Here is a 19,508-nt window from a genome sequence, read left to right as displayed (position 1 = left end):
CTGGTGTTTGACAGGCGGGGCGAAGGCATCAATGTGTGTGCAATCCTTCCTCAGATGGGCTCTAAACTGGTCCAACTTAAATTCCAAATTCCTGATCTAACCTACAGGGGGAACCGCATCAATCACACAGCTGTGCCCCCAGTAATGAGGCAACCCAGCAGCCACTATGCTGCATATGAAATGATAATGTCTTTAGTTTTGAGATAAAAAAAACAAAACAGGATCCTGCCTCGTAGTCAAGCTGCTACACACACATGTCACACACATGGACATACAAACAAATACACGAGACAAAACACAGGTCTGTTAGACGAGACAAACACAGCCTCTGAGCTTAGGGACAGTGCCGTCATTTCCTGGGGCAGTCTGGGTACCAGCGACATTACAACAATGGTTTCGCACTTCTTACCACACTCAGTGGGGCATTTCCTCCTCCGCATGGATGCAAACCTATGGTGATTGTCCATACTCTTATCCTTTTAAGTTTTAAATGCAGACCATCAAGCATAATGAGCTTTGCATGAAATTGCAAAACAAATATGGCACTTGTCTATGAGAGTGAATTTGAAGAACGATGACTATGATGGAACTTGGTATTGAAATGCAACATCGATGAATCAATGGCAGCTTGGATTCCCAAGGATTGTTTAAGGCTCAAAAATTATATTACGTTTTAAAATTTTTATTGTTTATTTTTTGTATACATCGTCGAGGCTCATGGAAGAGCTAGTACAGTGAACAGATCAGGACGTAACAGACAAAAACAGGATGCAAAACACGTGTGCATGGGGTGGATAAAAATGGATACAGAAGGAAACTCCCAAAGGACAACCGAAAAGGTCCACAGAATCAGAAGAATTTTTTTTTTAACCTCTGCCATCGAAGATTGGACATTACTGTTTTCACCCCTTTCTGTTTGTTTGTTTGTTTGTTTGTTTGTGAACAGTATTACGGAAAAACTCCTCGACGGATTTTGACGAAACTTGGTGGGGGGATTAGGTATGGTCCAAGGATCATGCCATTAGACTTTGGACTTGGTCCAAAATCCAATATAGCCGCTATGGCGGCCATTTTGAAAAAAGATTTGAATTTTTTTTTTTTTGCATTTCTACATGTTTTAGTGATTTCCAACCCTCCCTCCCCCCCCCCCCAAAAAAAAATTGTTAGAGAAAAAAATTTTTGCAACTTTTTTTTCAACAAAATTTCGATTTTTTTTTTTTTTGGCATTTCTACATGTTATAAGTGATTTCCAACAAAAAAAAACATGCCAAAATTATAATTGCGGCTGATTTTGGAACTTCAGGTGGATATACCCACGTAAAATCAATTTGTCTCAAGGAATCTGGTGATGACGAATGAATTGAGTATGTAAAATTAAAAGTAAAAGGCAAAGTTGCAAACTATAACTCTGTGAGCACTGTTGACATCAAATTGAATGAATAGGATATCAGGTTCACTTGAGTGACCTAGCAGTATTGGCGGCGGAGGTTTTGCACTCTACCCAGTGCTCCCCCTCTAGTTTTTTTGATGTGATTATATTGATTTTTAAGTCTGAAACAAAGAACTGAACATGGTTTTTAATTCTAATAATTTTTTGAGGTGTTACAGTTAAAAAAGCAAACCCGCCGGGTACTGCCATTAAAAATTCCAGATAAACTGTCATGACGTAATCAAGGGAAAGATTGTCAGCACGAAATGCATAATGGGCGCACAACTCGCTTCAAACTCGTCAAAGTGAATTTGATGAAGAATTTTCTGATCAAGAATCCCCAGATTATGACGACAGTCAAAATCACCATGCAGAACTAAGAAGGTGCTGTAAGACTGTACATGTATGTAATTTATTTACTGCTGAATAAGAATTAAAAAAATTATTCATCACCTTATTTTGTCAATCATGTTCGGCTCCCCATATCTTCTTGCTTCCTCGTTATTTCCCCTTCGGCTTCCAGGCCTCTGACTCAAAGAGATGAGATCTATGTCTGCAAATAAGACCCTCTTGGAACTCCCTCTCACTATGCTCTTGCTCCCTCTCACTGGCATCCTGACCACACTTCCAAAACAGCTGTTGCCTTGCTGCACCTTGCTGTACCTCCTGAAGAGTTGGAGGGTCATTTCTACATCCACGGATCCAAGCATCCCATTCTGGCGCAATGCTCTCCGGTGTGTAATCCTCTTCACTCCAGCTGCCAGACGGCACCACTTTCTTCTTACTCCCAACGTTTTCCCATTTGTTTTCAGCTTCCACAAGGTAGTACTTGTTTCCAGTTGGATCTTCCCGCACAAGCCTCTGAGTGATACGTCTGCTGGATGGAAGCCAAGAGGAGATTCCCAGCCCCAGACGCTTCATTGCAACTGACGCGAGACTGATGTAATGAAGGGGAGACGCTTGCTCTCTATCTTTTCAGTGTCGTTTTTGATGATGATGATGTTGAAAAACTGATTATATCCGACATGAGAGGTGAAAGGGCGACCTGGTCAAAGTTTGAGCATGAGGTCATATATTTTGACACCATTGTATTTTGCTTCGAAATTATTCTTCCACTTTGGAAATTATCTAAGGCTTAAAGTTATCTTGATCAAGCCGGTGACACTTTGAAAGTTAGCTTGGTAGCTCGGACCATGAAATAGCTTGGACATGTTCTATGAAAACGCTCTGCGCAGTAATTGCTTCAATGAAACTATTTTCACATTGTTCCCTGCATTCCTCCTCGTTCTTTCATTGAGATTCGATCAATTTAATTTGCAGTGCATTCATTAAGCGATTTAATTTGGTGAATGAGAGTCATTTTTAAGACGGACCAATTACGGTTGCTGTAGCTTTGATTGACACACTAATGGAAAGCAAATTTAGCACATTTTTTTTTTGGCGTCTCACACATTGACAAATCATTCCATTTGAAAAATTAACAAAGGGACGGTTGTATTGCAAAAGAAATTGGGCAATTTTGATCTCGTTTCTTGTTTCGGCCAACTTGTCGGTTTCGCTGTCATGCAAGCAACAAATTCCAAAACTTGGAGATAAACTCGAGAACTTTCACCTCTCCGTGTTTGTGTTCTCTTTTCTTCCCGTATTTTTTTGATTTGAAGTTTTGATGTGTGTCCCTCAAGAATGTTTCTGATTTATTTGCACGAGGCGTGCCTACCTGTCGTTTTGCTGACGGCATGTTGTCCTGTCAAAAGACAGCAGGTTGTACTTCACAAACATATTGCATGTCGATCTGAAGGTGTCAATGAGGATGTAAAATGAGTTCAAACATGCGAAAAAAAGGGATATTTTCGAACACATAGTTGTTGTCGAGGCTGTGGTTCTAGTTACCCTGCAGACGTGAAGCGAAAAGTGGGGTTAAGCAATTGGTTCATGTCCGTCAGTCGGTCTGACTGTCTGTCCATCTTATCAATTTATGATCCCAGAATAACTTATTTCAATTCAATGATATATTGTGAACATGAATAGAAAGACAAGTTTGCAGTTTTACCGTACTTTGGCTTTGAATTTGTCCCGATCACACATGCGTAGAGAGGAGTGAGATAAATATTTTTTACCTTCTCTCTGCCTGTCAGTCAAACAAAATTGAAAATCATTCCAAACAGGAATTTTTCTGTTTTTGAGGATGTTGTAAAGGACACAAACTGGCATGAAGAACTAATGTAACGTGTTAGTTAGGGTGACGTAATAGACACTGAGTTAAACAGCAGTAAAACCCGAAATTATTTTATTTATCCACCTTTAATTTTTTATTGACATTTCATTATATATGTGACTGTAGAACCCAAATTGCCTTCATCATATGTACTTCCAAAACCATGCTATATCTCGATATATAGCATGAGAGGACGTGACATGTGAGAGGGTCAGGGTGAAGAAGATGCTGATTAACGCTGCGTTCGATGGTACTCAATAAAGCATCCATCTCCTCAACTGCGATTCGATGTCGTGTTATTACACTACCAGCAAATACAACCTGTCGCTTAGCTGACAGGAGTGTTAAGGAGGGGGGGGGGGCAGAGAGGACGGAAGGGAGAGGAGAGGAGGAAGGGGAAGTGAGGAGTTGGTGAAGAACGGGGAGCTATGAAGGGGGGTGGAGGTGGAGAAAGCGATGCCTCACCAAACGTTGCTATACACTGCTGGAGAGGAGAGAGGAGAGGAGAGGAGAGGAGAGGAGAGGAGAGAGAGGAGAGGAGAGGAGAGGAGAGGAGAGGAGAGGAGAGGAGAGGAGAGGTATATATATATATATATATATATATATATATATATATATATATATATATATATATATATATATATATATATATATATATATATATATTGTTGCGGATTTCGCGCCCGCCGGCGTGCTGACGGCCACGTAACTCGAATCGCGGCACGTCGCCCACCGGACGGACAATCCAGTCGTGACCCTCTCGGACTAACGCCGGGAACCAGTCACGGGTGGACCTTTCGGTCTCACCGCGATCGAGCCAATCAGCCCCCGCGTGGGATAGGGTTGCTCGCCAAATTCGAACTACCTAAGTACCCACGCGGAGGGTAGACCGGGCGATCGCACCTCGCCGCAGGTCGACTTCGGACACGGGCCACTTAAGCGACCCGTTCCGTACTATCAGAATAACCGAGCGGTGTTATCGTCGACCTCGACGGTTTGATTAATTATCGGGCGTATTTAGCCCACTACCAACCCTTTACGTGAAGCAAGATGGGGATTCAATGGAGGAAAAGACGAAGCGAAGCGGGAGAACAGTTCAACAATAAAGCACATTTATTCGCGACGAACGGGAAGCACACAAATACAATTCCACCAAATGCACACAAAAAAAAGAAACACAATTCCATTTACACAAAAAGCAAACATAAAAGTGAAAACACAGTGCAGAGCTAATACCGACTACCGAGCACACGGCAACACTTATACAATTCTACTTCACAGACGGCGCCGACAACACATACCCAAAACCAAGGAAAAGAAATACCTCAAGAATGAGGCAGGCCTGAGGCCGAGACCGGGTCGGGCCTACCCGTCTGGTGATGAGACGCGGAGCGGCGATGGCCCCGCAACCCGCGGGCCTCGTGGACAGTGCCTGGCAGGGGGTGGGAACGGGGCCCCCTTGGTCGCACTATCTCAGCGCGGGGGGAAACAGGAGGGGGTTGCTGATGCTCGGGGTATAGAGGATCTTTATTATCCCTGGTGTGCGTCCCCACCTCGGCCAGGTCGCGCTGCCGGCCTCCCTCGGGCGTGCAGCTCCTGGCACCGACGCGAGCACCCCCTCGTCCGGCTCTCTTCAGCTTCTCCAGCCACTGCAGGCTTCGGGCTCCAGACTTCCACACTCGTCCCCTCCGTTCCGACTCCTTCTCGTTCTCGTTCTCTTTTCGTTCTCGTTCTCCTTCGTTCCGACTCCTTCTCGTTCTCGTTTTCGACTCTCTTCTCTCTTTTCCGTTCTCGTTCTCCTTCTCGCTTTTGACTGACGAACACCGTCCTTTTATCCCCCCGTAACTTCGCCTTTGACCCCCTCCCTTTGACCTTTCACCTCGCTCCCCATTGGCCCGAGAAAAAGTGGGCGTGAAGGCTTTTTGATCCACAAATTTGCATATCTCGATCGTTCTGGAGGCGGGGCCAAATCGCCCCTCGCTCACCGATTGGACGGCAAAAAGTGGGCGTGTGTCGTTTTTGATCCGTTTTTGAAGCAGAAAATCCGTGGTTTTGTACACGCTGTTCAACGTGCGCCCTACACGAGTCCAGCATCGGTGCCCATGAGTGGCGCGAGATGACGGTGATGCGATGGTGGCGAGTTGTGACGGTAAAGGTCGTGGCGGTTGTGGTGAAGCGGTGGTTGTGGTCGGTGGTTGATGTTGTGGTTGTGATCATGGCGGTTGGTCCAAAATAAAGATAGTGAAAGAAAAACGGCTATCCTGAAGAGTCGCAGCTCGCATAAATGACATGTATTCCCACTAGACAACGGGTTTGGACCTAACTACACATGTACTTACCGAGATACCTCACCTAAGGGACCTGAATGGTGGTTTGCGAATCTGGTAACCACAACACTACCCCCTTCCCTTTTTACAGACTCGTCCCGAGTCGTCAAATTTTCGTGTGCCATCATGTGTAGTTTTCCCCTAGTACATTTTACCTACGGATCCCTGAGTGCGACATTCATGGTATTCGTGTCCCCAAAATAAATAACCTGAGGGCTGCGTAACTATCTAAACAAACTCACTCACACGGACGACTTAAATAAAATTGCCGGCGCTAAGACATACATGCCGGGGGCGCACTCATATTTACAGTACATCTTACCTTAACTTACAAATTTTACACTAAACCATGGCCCAGGATCATTGACTCTGCAAAAAGAAAGCAGTTAGCAGGGAGCCAGGCTGCCCGCATGCAGTCTCTGGCTCAAACAATGCAGGTGACAGGGAACGTGGCTGGCTGCTCACACGCAGTCCAAGGCCTTCCCTTTTGAACTGAACTCAGTGAACCACAACGGTGCTTGGGCTGCACAACGCAGTCTCCGTGCCAGCTCAAGTGGCACACGCAATGAGCACAACGAATGGATGGGTGAACACAAACACGGTGCACGGGCCGCCACTGCAGGCCCGTGTTGTAGCTGCCAACAGGGCAGTTCTCGCAGCTTGCAAACTGTTGCCTTGATCCTGGCGCACATGGAAATGAACAGGGGGGGGCAAAGCAAAAATTGAACGGGGCTGGTGAACGTGGGCAGTGGGCATGGCATGGCAAAGGTGGCAGGCAAACACAGCCCGCAGAAGAAGGCCGCTGCAGGCAAACACAGCCGGCAGATGAACTGGCCGGCACAGGCCTTGAAGTACCACCGCTGCAGATGAAGTGGCCGGCACAGGCTTTGAAGCAAAACACGGCCAGCCGATGGCACAGGCCTTGCAGCAAAACAACAGCTGCCGATGAAGTTGGCCGGCCTCCGCCTTGAAGCAAAACACGGCCAGCCGATGAAGTTGGCCAGCCTTTGCCGTTCAATGGAGGTTGGTGGAGGGAGTGCGGTGGTGCTGGCCACTTGGAAGGCGGGCTCGGACCTACCTACCTGTCTCCCTCCCAACCTATCGCCTTTGTCTGTCACTGTACATACCCACTCCCTTAATTTGTCAAACCCCAATTTAGCCCCAACTTATTTTTTTGTTGTTTTTTATTTTTACTTCCCCACTATAAATCGTCCCCCAACCCCCTTTATCGTCCTTGTTCGGCTAACCTATTCTGTCACCTAGCCTACTCCCAACCCCTACGTTCCCTTCCCAGAGGGGAACAAGGGAGAGCTAACGTCCTGTGCCGAGGCCCAACGAAGCCTCAGAATGGCCTCCCCAGAGTTCGGCGATCTTAACACCAAGTGGGTCCAGCGGCCCACAACGACAGCGAGGGGATGGATGGTGCGGAGGGGTACATCTCCTAATCTACCCTAACCATTTAACTGTTAAACTACCCCGGGGCTTTCAACAAGCGCCTCTCGCTTAAACTATTGGTTCTATAAACCCAGATTCCCGTCGCCTGTGTTGGTGTCCTTACAATTTCGGGCCTCGCCCCCCAATTTTCTCTCCGTGCCCTCACACGGTCTCCTGGCTAGGACACGTGGCTCCCTTTGGCAGGCACGACCCTCTGCCGAATCTCCCGCTATGGCACCCCGGGCACTACACTGCCTCCGAGCCTACCAGCTCCCTAACACCGGGGAGTGCCCCCCATGGCACCTCCCCTGAAACGCACACGTGGCAGGCCGGCCTCCCGGGCCCCTTTCCGAGGGTCACCCGTGCCCACAACACTGCCCACGCGGCTAATGGCGCCCCGGGCCCCCGCACCGAGCAGGCGCACCCGTGCCCACTACTCTATCCCGGCCCCCATGGGCCCTTGGCCTACCGCGGCCGACTAGCCTGGTGCCCGGGGTACCCACTCAGCGATACTCACCTTCCGCAGCCACGCTCCCAAGCCCGTCAACAGGGCTCCTGCACCCCTCCAAATGGGTCTCGAGCCTACTTTCCCACCAACAACAAAACGACCTCCATTTTTCAATTTGACTAACCCAGCTAACTCACTTTATACTGACCCCGGGGTCCCTTGGGCGGGAGTCACTCCTCCCCCCAATCACTCATCGCACCATGCATTCCCCATTCACTCCATTCACACAGACCCGCTGGCCTCACTCACTCACCAAGCACATGCTTCCAATTCACTCACCAACAACTCTTCAACACACACACCACTGAACTCTGCCATCCTTCTAACTACCTCCCCTAACTAACTCGTGCTCCCACGTCATCCCTTACACTAAAGCACGTTCCTTTTAACACTACGTAGCTAAACTACGTCCCCGCTACACATCCACAAGTCTGTCACTGTCTCCAAATAATTCATTTTATTTCCCAACCTAAATCTGGCTACAATCCCTCTAACTAATCCATTCCACGGACTCCATGAGGACTTACCCCTGCCCCATGAAGTCGGTCTAACTAAGCTAACCCTTCCCCCTAACTAGTTTCCATCCTGTGCCCAGGTAAGGGGGTCTTTCACCCCTTGCCCAGGAATCCTTTGCACCCGAAAGTGAGGCTTGCTTTTTCTTTTTTCTTTTCCATGCGCAGCACCTGCGCGGCAACTCAGAGCTCGCGCACTTTGCACCTGCCCGTGACGTCATGCAGCTGCACGTGTTCCTCGTCCCTCCTTGGACGGGACCATCCGGCAGAGATACCCCTCCTGCCGGATTCCAACCACACGTGCAGCCATGACGTCACCGTGCGCATAAAAAAAACACAAGCCCCACGTCTCGAGGGGTTCCCCACGCGAACACATGTGCTTTGCCCGTTGGAGCTCAACACACACGATCGCGTGGAGAACCCGTCCGGTCCAAATCCATTTACCTGCCTAAACTTTGTCCGTCCGCGGGATCGGCAAATCCACCGCGTGCGTTTCCGGACCGGGACTTCACTCTCGCAAGCGAGCACGTGGTGGTCTCGTGCGTTGCACAGCACGAACCGCGTGCTCACTGCTGGGTGAACCCGGCACGGTCCACGAAACAGCTACAGCCGCTACTCGGCTTTCTCTCTGTCGCCGTCGTCGCCATTCCACACACGCATACCTGCGTGTTACGACGCACACAGTCCACTCCATCACATTCACACGGGGAGACGCGGCTGCGTGCTCCCGCATGCCAACCGACATCTCCCTCTCATACCGCTCTCTCTCACACACGGTCTCCCTGGCACACAGCGACCTTGCACACGGCCGTTCACTCACGCGTGCCTCACTACTCACACAAACCATACTACTCACACGTGGTGCTCCATTCACTCGCGCGGGGGCACTCACCCGCGGTGCCTCACCCACGCACGCGAGGGCACTCAACCGCTGTGCCTCATCCACACACCGTGCCTCACTCATACACGCGGGGGCACTCACCCGCGGTACCTCACTCATACACACGGCGACACTCACACACGCGGTCTCTTCCACACAACGTCCCTCACTCATACACGCGGGGGCACTCAACCGCGGTGCCTCATCCATACACCGTGTGCTGGGAAGCACGTACACCGGCACAATCGCCACCACACCACTCACACGTGGTGCCTCACTCATACTAGCCGTTTCACTCACACACACGGCCTCACTCACACACGGTGCCTCACCCACGCACGGCGTGCTGGGAAGCACGTACTCTGGCTCCATCGCCACCACACCACTCACACACGGGGTCGCTTCCACACACGGTGCCGCACTCACACCTTGCACCACACACACAGGGACAACCACACTGGGGATTTGTGTCCCCACAAGGGTCTCCGGGGCCTCTATACCCCCCAAGCTCGCCGTGCACCCGTCCACAGCACCCGTCCTCTCAACCTCGCAAAGCACGACCGAACTCACCTGGTCGTGACTCACCTCAAGGGGGCATACTCCCTCCCCTCGTTCCTGGAGGAGGCCATCCAGGTGCTCGCACTGGGTCTCTACCCAGTCCGCCAGCTCACCCCCATTATCCTCCACTACCTCTGTGTGTGTGTGTGCGTCACTTACCCCGTCTTCCTCGTGTAGTCTTCCCTCTATCGTTCCCATCTCCCGTGTCTCTGCCAACTCTTCACCCTTTACCTCTCTTGTCTCAACTAATATTATTTCCTTTGTCGTCACCTCGTGTCTCGTCTCACACGTTTTGGTCTCCCCATTTAATTTTTCCCTTTCGGTCATCGTCACGACCCTCGCCCAACACGCCCCCCGAATTATTTTTTCACCCGCCTCCACCGCGGGCCTGTCAGCCGTTGCACCCCCACCCAGCTCGTTCGTTCCTACACGTGGAGTCGCCATTTTAAGCTCCCTGCTAACGGCCTTCATGCCCGCCTGCAGGCATCGGCCCATGTTCTGCGTCTCACCCCGCAGCTCTTTCATTTCTTCTTTCATGTTTGTTTCCATTCCGTTCATTTTTGTATCCATCTTTTCGTTTATTTGTTGTGTATTCGCATCCATCGTCGTTTTCACTTCATTCATTTGCTTGTTCATGTCTTTCATTTCGTTTTTTATTTCATTTGTCATTGCCGCCAGCATGGCGCATAGCTGGGCCACGTCGGGTGCGCTTGAGTGAACCGTTTCGGCAGGGGTTGGGGAAGGGTCTTGGTGGAGAGGGGGGGGGAGGTGTCATACACCGCGGCCGCTGCCGCACCCACCTCGGGCCCTGGGTTCAGTTGGGCGAGTCCGTGTTCCTGCACAATCAACATTTCCTGCTCGGGGATTCCATCCTGGACCATGGACCCTACATTATTACACATATACATTTCTAATACCCCCGGCTCCCGCTCGCCTTGAGACGCCATCTTGCTTCTCGTGAAGGGTTAATTTCGCTCGCTCGTAATTTGGAGGGAATCGGGGGTCGCTTCTCACCCCTGGACCGATTCCCGTGAATTTAGCCAGAGACAGGAGAGCCCGTTTTCCTGTTCTCCGATACCAGTGCCGCGAGGAGGGCGATGGACCTGTATCCCACTCCTGACACCAGTGTTGCGGATTTCGCGCCCGCCGGCGTGCTGACGGCCACGTAACTCGAATCGCGGCACGTCGCCCACCGGACGGACAATCCAGTCGTGACCCTCTCGGACTAACGCCGGGAACCAGTCACGGGTGGACCTTTCGGTCTCACCGCGATCGAGCCAATCAGCCCCCGCGTGGGATAGGGTTGCTCGCCAAATTCGAACTACCTAAGTACCCACGCGGAGGGTAGACCGGGCGATCGCACCTCGCCGCAGGTCGACTTCGGACACGGGCCACTTAAGCGACCCGTTCCGTACTATCAGAATAACCGAGCGGTGTTATCGTCGACCTCGACGGTTCGATTAATTATCGGGCGTATTTAGCCCACTACCAACCCTTTACGTGAAGCAAGATGGGGATTCAATGGAGGAAAAGACGAAGCGAAGCGGGAGAACAGTTCAACAATAAAGCACATTTATTCGCGACGAACGGGAAGCACACAAATACAATTCCACCAAATGCACACAAAAAAAGAAACACAATTCCATTTACACAAAAAGCAAACATAAAAGTGAAAACACAGTGCAGAGCTAATACCGACTACCGAGCACACGGCAACACTTATACAATTCTACTTCACAGACGGCGCCGACAACACATACCCAAAACCAAGGAAAAGAAATACCTCAAGAATGAGGCAGGCCTGAGGCCGAGACCGGGTCGGGCCTACCCGTCTGGTGATGAGACGTGGAGCGGCGATGGCCCCGCAACCCGCGGGCCTCGTGGACAGTGCCTGGCAGGGGGTGGGAACGGGGCCCCCTTGGTCGCACTATCTCAGCGCGGGGGGAAACAGGAGGGGGTTGCTGATGCTCGGGGTATAGAGGATCTTTATTATCCCTGGTGTGCGTCCCCACCTCGGCCAGGTCGCGCTGCCGGCCTCCCTCGGGCGTGCAGCTCCTGGCACCGACGCGAGCACCCCCTCGTCCGGCTCTCTTCAGCTTCTCCAGCCACTGCAGGCTTCGGGCTCCAGACTTCCACACTCGTCCCCTCCGTTCCGACTCCTTCTCGTTCTCGTTCTCGTTCTCGTTCTCGTTCTCCTTCGTTCCGACTCCTCGTTCTCGTTTTCGACTCTCTTCTCTCTTTTCCGTTCTCGTTCTCCTTCTCGCTTTTGACTGACGAACACCGTCCTTTTATCCCCCCGTAACTTCGCCTTTGACCCCCTCCCTTTGACCTTTCACCTCGCTCCCCATTGGCCCGAGAAAAAGTGGGCGTGAAGGTTTTTTGATCCACAAATTTGCATATCTCGATCGTTCTGGAGGCGGGGCCAAATCGCCCCTCGCTCACCGATTGGACGGCAAAAAGTGGGCGTGTGTCGTTTTTGATCCGTTTTTGAAGCAGAAAATCCGTGGTTTTGTACACGCTGTTCAACGTGCGCCCTACACGAGTCCAGCATCGGTGCCCATGAGTGGCGCGAGATGACGGTGATGCGATGGTGGCGAGTTGTGACGGTAAAGGTCGTGGCGGTTGTGGTGAAGCGGTGGTTGTGGTCGGTGGTTGATGTTGTGGTTGTGATCATGGCGGTTGGTCCAAAATAAAGATAGTGAAAGAAAAACGGCTATCCTGAAGAGTCGCAGCTCGCATAAATGACATGTATTCCCACTAGACAACGGGTTTGGACCTAACTACACATGTACTTACCGAGATACCTCACCTAAGGGACCTGAATGGTGGTTTGCGAATCTGGTAACCACAACAATATATATATATATATATATATATATATATATATATATATATATATATATATATATATATATATATATATATATATATTGAGGTGGCGTTAGAAAAGTGTTTGTTGGTCCATGAATCGTACCCCCTTACCACACACAGATGGAGGTGAATATGCTTAATGACTGAACACACACACACAAACACAAACTCATGTCAGAATAGCTGTACACACAACGACACAACAGAGTTTGTAATGTTAACCACTGGCACATCCAAAAAAACTTTGATATCCCAGTTCCAGATACTTTGTGGGAACATGAACAAAAAGAAATCACTGAAAACAAAGAAGTACTGCTCACGTACGACCTGATGATCCCACCAGGCATGAAGATCGATAACAAAGCATTGCGACCAGATTTACATAGGTGTAAAAAAGAGAAGGCATTGCCAATTGAGGTGTTAATACCAGTGATTTTGGACGAAACGATGCAGAAATCAAGAAAATGACTAAATACCAAGACCTCAAGAATGAAGTGAAAAGATCCTGGAAGGTGAAGAATGCCAAACGTGTACCAGTGATAGTTGGAGCTTCGGGAATGATAATGAAGAACCTTACAGAGATATTAAAAACCATTCCTGGGAATATTACTACAAACTGCAGTTCGAAGTTGTCATTGATGATTGTGTGGAGAGCCCTTGGCACAAAACTTTGAGAACTTCCCAGCTTGGTCCATGAATTGTGACCCCTTACTGAAATGGAGGTAGATACATTGAGCCAGCCCTGTGAGGACTCTATTCTACATTCGGAAACCTGCATATGAAGACACTAATCAATGACGCGTGCGCGCGCGCGCACACACACACACACACACACACACACACACACACACACACACACACACACGGAGGTGAATACTTTGAGACCTGGTCGGTCTCTGTTCAGAAATCGCCCAGAATTCAGATCGTCGCCCCGGATAAGTCCGGAGTTGACAGGTCCTTGTTTTGGACCGTGAAGGGTCAATATTTCCACCACGTGGTACAGGGTTATTTGCCAAATCTTCAAAATACCTAGAGACCACGTGGCGATATACCGAGTCTTCACACCCTCGACGGAACTCGTACGGAAACGAGCCGCTTAGCGCGCTCGTTCTGTGTGCGATTCCGAGCGGTTTAATCGCCGAGAACCGCAGGTCCCGATTATCCTGTTACAACGGCAATGGCCAGCTAATCCCTCACACGTGACACGCTCAGTCAATGCAAGAATGGACACGAACGAGCTGAAAACATTGAACAAACGAGGTTTATTTATACAATAATGGGAACTAGGGAACACAGAAGAGCAGAGTTAAACCGAATAAAGCAAGGCAATGCAAATATATACAGCCAGAAAGCACTTAACAGTTTTACTACTGAAAGACGGGGCCCACACACAGCCACACACACCCACAGACAGAAGTGGACCCCAATGGTCTTTATTTCGATCTCCAACCTGGAGGACAGACGGGCTGCAGATCAGTGGTAGCTGGCCACCTGGCCGCGAGCGCGTGGCTGGGCGTCCCCTTCCCGGAGCTCCGGGCACCGTAGGATGGACCAGCGCAGCTGAACCCAACTGAGGTGGATCGAGGTCGTCGCCCACACTCACGATCCTTCGGAGGAGGAAGCGGTGGATGAGGAAGAGGACCAGGGCTGACGGCGACGAGGGCAGTGAAGAAATCTCTCCTTCTCCAGACCTTTGTGGACTTCTCTCCAAAAATCTCCCTCTCCGAGGATCCTCTGTTCTGACTTTTATACTCTCCGCCGCCGCGCGACCCCCTCCCCCACTCGCACGCTCCCCACTGCATCGGTGGGTGGGGGCTTCACCTACTGAGCGCACGAAGGATGCCGGGAGCGGGGGGTTTAGGCTGTTGTTTGGTGGGTGGGGGCTTCACCTTTCACCTACTGAGCGCGCACAGGATGCCGGGAGCAGAGAGTTTGGTGGATGGGGGCTTCACCTTTCCCCTAATGAGTGTGCGGAGGATGCCAGGAGCGGAGGGTTTGGTGGGTGGGGGCTTCACCTTTCCCCTACTGAGCGTGCACAGAATCCCGGGGCTGTTCTCATTCTCTGCAGCACTGCCGCAACTCAACGGTCGTTTTGTGGCTGCAGTTGCGGAAGATGAGGTTTTTCAATAAAGGGGAATCCTAACTATAAAGATAAATCACAGCATATGGACATTTATTTACCCATTAGACAAGGGGTGGGAGCTATCTATAAAACACATACTTACCGATATAACTAATCTATAGGACCTGAATGTCTGTGTGCTCATGGCTTCCAGATTCGCAACAATACAACCCGTCACTTTGGCAAAGATAAATACAAATAAGAATTAAACGTTTCGCTTTTAAAAGTTTATTCAAACGTTCTGTGCATTGCGTGGTTAAGCCACTTGGCACATTCAACATTCAATTGCAATACCGCCACACTGGAGGTAGGAAGGCAAAACAAATTATATGATCACAATTGGGAAAAAAATCTTTTCATTTCTGAAGTGAGGAATCTCCACATCACGGCAGGAAAACCGAGAGGTACGCATGCTCACTCTGTCTAACCTGGATTTGAATCCCAACCCTGCTCGAAACTGTCCTCCCGGTGTTTCACAGGCCAGGTGATTCAACACTGTGCATGTCGTCTCTCGGATGGATGACAAACTGGGCATCACATCTGCCGAAATCCCCCGTCCCTCTCAACCCTACCCCTCTCTCCCACCCCATCCCTCTTTCTGACTATGATCTCTCTCTCCTCTCTCTCTCTCTCTCTCTCTCTCTCTCTCTCTCTCTCTCTCTCTCTCTCTCTCTCTCTCTCTCTCTCTCTCTCTCTCTCTCTCTCTCCCAACTTCCCTCTGGTCCCCCATCTTTCACCCCTGTTGAGAGGACTGGAGCATGTATGAATCTCAGAGCCGACCGGTGGGGTGCAAATGGCACTGCATGTACGAGCTGTTTGTTTTGAATGCTCCCGCCTCAGGTGTGCGCGTGTGTGTGTGTGCGTGTGTGTGTGTGCGTGTGTGTGTGTGTGTGTGTGTGTTTTTGTGTTTTGGTCGTTGAATGGTATCTGCATATGCAGGTTTCAGAATATGGAATGGAGTCCTCCCCGAGCAGGCTCTAAGTATCCACCTTCATTTCGGTAAGGGGTCACGATTCATGGACCAAGTTGTGGAGTTTTCTATTCTCAAAGTTTTGTGCCGAGGGCTCCCTTCAGGATCGTTACTGAGCCCCAGACAGCTTCCAACTGTAGTTAATTTGTTATAATATTCCCAGGGATGGTTTTTAGCACACCTGTAAAGCAGTTCCGGGGAACTTATGGGATGGCGTGTCGTCCATCCGTCCGTCTATCCACAAATACTTGCAACTTCTTCTCAGAAACTACACACACAATTTCAATGAAATTTGACCACAATATTCATAACTCGTGATGCCATTAAAAACGTGGTCTGAAGGGGTCTAAAGAGGGAGCTTATAGGGGGTAGGGGGTGGGGTCCCCCCCCAAAGAGGTATTTGCTTTCTTCTCAAATGATATACACAAGTCTGATGAAACTTCACAACCTTCATCACCCATGATGTACCAAAGTTTGTTCATGACATTAGCAAAATTGGGCTTTAGAGGGTTTAAGGGGGTTGCCCCCCAAAATATGTATTTGCTTTCTTCTCCAAAACTACACACGCAATTCTAATTAAACTTGACCACCATCTTCACCACCCATAATGTACTTAAGTTTTTTTCATGACATTAAAAAATATTGGGGTCTCAGGGGTTATACTGGGGGTTGCCCCCTAAAAATATGTATTTGCTTTCTTTTCTGAAATCACACACAATTTCGATGAAACTTGATGACAAACTTCATCCCCCATGATGTACCAAGGTTTGTTCACGGCATTTAAAAAACATCCATAGGTATTTACTTTCTTCTCCATAATATATTTTGTGGGTCATCCATGTCTACCAGTGGTTGCCCAATTATCTTATCCAGTCACTACCAGGTGAGCGCCCAGGGGTATTGCCCCGATGTTTAATATCTCCATGAGGTTCTTTGTCATCATTCCTGTAGGTCCAGCTTTCACTGGTACAACTTTAGCATTCTTCAGCTTCCAGGATCTTCTCACTTCATTCTTGAGGTCTTGGTGTTTGGTCATTTTCTTGATTTCTGCATCGTTTAGTCCAAAATCACTGGTATTCACACCTCAATCAGCAATGCCTTCTCTTTTTTTGTACCTAAGTATGATATCTGGTTGCAACGCTTTGTTTTCGATGTTCATGCTCAATGGAATCATTAGGTTGTACGTGAGCGGTAGGTACTTCCATATTTTCAGTCAATGCTTTTGGTTAATGTTCCCACAAATTTTCTGAAACTGGGGAATCAAAGTTTTTCCAGATGTGCAAGCGGATTACTTTACAAACTCTGTTGTGTTGTTGTGTGTACCGCTGTTTTGACATGAGTTTGTGTGTGTGTGTGTTCAGTCATTAAGCATAACATCACTCTCTTTACTAACCCCACCTTCACCCCTCACATTTCTCTTTTTTCTTTTTTTTTCATGCTTTCTCTCTCTCTCTCTCTCTCTCTCTCTCTCTCTCTCTCTCTCTCTCTCTCTCTCTCTCTCTCTCTCTCTCTCTCTCTCTCTCTCTCTCTCTCTCTCTCGCTCTCTCTCGCTCTCAATGTTTGGTGAGGCATAGCTCTCCCCACGTCTCCCCCCCTTCCTTGCTTCTGCCTCTTCTCTCTCCCCTCCCTCTCTCCTCTCTTCCTGTCTCTCCCTCACCTTCCTCCTCCTCCCTCTCTTTATACCTCCGTCAGCAAAGTTACGGGTTATATTTCCTCGTATTTCTATATTTATGTGTATGTGTCTGGTTTACTGTGACAGTTTTGTTTCTTATTCTTCTCTCATTTTGGCTCTTTCCTCATCGTAAGGACAGGATCTTTGTGTCGAAGGTCTGTATATTAATGTCGTGTGAAACCAAGCGTTCTACCTTGATACTTGTACCATTCATTGCTTCACCCTTCGCCCGCCATTCCCATACCTCTACTCAGCCAAGCTGAAGGCCATCCGCTCCCTCTCTTGATTGTGCCATGTATTCTGAAACGAACCCCACCTCATGTGGGTATCATAAAATGATGGCGCACTACGCTCTTTAATCTTCTCCGTAAGGTTACAAATGACTCCTTGTACCCTCGTGACATTTGTGCCCCCAGTGATGCATTTGTCTCTTTAATAACTTTCATAAAAGTTCATACATTTCGCTTGTGACTTGCTGACTCTACACCTTGATACCAGAGCCGCACTGACCGTGAACAAAGTGTCATCATGCTTGGTTTATGTTTCTGGTAACGGATTGTCTCGTGACCACTGCGTAATTGAGGTGTGGAGCCGAGTTAGCCCTCAAGCCTGTGGAATGATTTTTCACAGCACCATGTTTCACAGGCAGCACAACCCCATCGGCATTTAACCAGGTAAAGGCCACAGGCAAGTTAATTAATGTAACCTGCCTTCCAAAAGATGATTTGTATGCAAATGATTTGTCTGCACATGATTTATATGCAAATGGCAGCAGCACCTGCATTTTCATACGAGCGCAGAACTCCTCCCAGACATACTGATGTGTCCCATCATGTTTTATGTTGTGCCGAGGGAAAGTGATGTGAGCTGAAAATATGCGTCCACTGCACACTGGAACATCTGAGGTCTACGTTCACAGGTGGATATATTGATTGAGGAAACAACATTGATTGACTTTCCCTTTCATCTGTTATAGGTATTACAGCCATCGCCTCGGTTAATCAAAGTGTTTATTTTATGGAAGCCCCCTGCCCCCCCCCCCTTTCCCCACTCTCAAAACCCCGAGCTGTCATTTGCATCGCACAGTGTCGGATTTCATCACCGCAGGCATCCCCGATCATTACGTATGATTTTAATTAAGAAGACCTGCCTCAAGAACACTCGATTGCTGAGAATTTCTCAAGTTTTAACAACAACAAAAAAAAATCCTTTGTAATGTAAAAGTAAATTGAGGACTTTGATGATTTGAGCTTTATCTCTCCAAGTTTTTTTATGTGTTTTGTTGCACGATGTGTGAGCAGCTTTTCTCAGCTTGTGCTGTTTGTCTCGTGTTGAAGTGCCTTGCGTTGCAATTCTGTTGAATGTGGAATCGTTCCAGTGCAACTGGGTCCAGTATAGCACAATGAAGCGGCAGGAATGCTGGAAGCAGCAAAGGCATCGTTTATTTGAGCTGACATCGTGCAACTGTGAAAAGTTCTCCTTTGGTGCACCATGGAGGGAAGTACAAAAGGTACACGTCTTGGATGTCATGACCGTGACCAGCGCATTGCTGACCCTCTCGAGACAAGTAGAGCCCTCTCAGTCTCAGGTTGTCAGACGAGGTATCTTTTATTTATTTATTTATTTATTTATTTTTGGCGTCAGACTTTTATTTCCATGGATTAGAAGGTTATAAACATTTGTTTAACCACATCATTTTCGATGCTACTGTCGACAAGCAAGTCGATATCCTTCATTATAAACTAAGGTTTACTTTACATGGAGTGTCCACTTTTATTTTTTCCAAGATTGGATTTTATCTATTTATTTATTTTTACATGACAGTAGTCCTGCTGTGTAGAAGTCTGGTGTCTCTGTCTGCCTTTGTCTTGTCCGTTCAATCTCACGATGGTGGGATTGTACCATTCTCTCGGACATGTGTGAACTAATCCGCGAGATCACCTAAATTAATAGTTTTGATCGTCATTCTTGAGCGTGTGAATGAAGCGGGACCCGAGGACGTGCTCAGGA

The 19,508-nt window shown here is 48.7% G+C and overlaps 2 protein-coding genes across 5 annotated transcripts in view; one reads left to right on the top strand and one right to left on the bottom strand.

Moving 5' to 3' along the window:
• Nucleotides 1-19,508, top strand: part of LOC147023888 (regulator of G protein signaling 7-like) — a 318,575-nt gene that overhangs the window by 33,184 nt on the left and 265,883 nt on the right. The window lies entirely within an intron of this gene.
• On the bottom strand, nucleotides 1,793-2,350 carry LOC147023890 (NADH dehydrogenase [ubiquinone] 1 alpha subcomplex assembly factor 2-like). The gene has a single exon (XM_085889804.1). The coding sequence runs from the start codon at nucleotides 2,348-2,350 to the stop codon at nucleotides 1,931-1,933; it is 420 nt and encodes a 139-aa protein (XP_085745930.1). The 3' UTR covers nucleotides 1,793-1,930.

This window comes from Eptatretus burgeri, chromosome 7, assembly GCF_056783735.1.
Source record: "Eptatretus burgeri isolate ZD-2024b chromosome 7, Ebu_testis_v1, whole genome shotgun sequence".
NCBI classification, from domain to species: domain Eukaryota; kingdom Metazoa; phylum Chordata; class Myxini; order Myxiniformes; family Myxinidae; genus Eptatretus; species Eptatretus burgeri.
The sequence above is the reverse complement of the archived record's forward strand: the minus strand, read 5'-3'. Positions and strand labels throughout refer to the sequence as shown.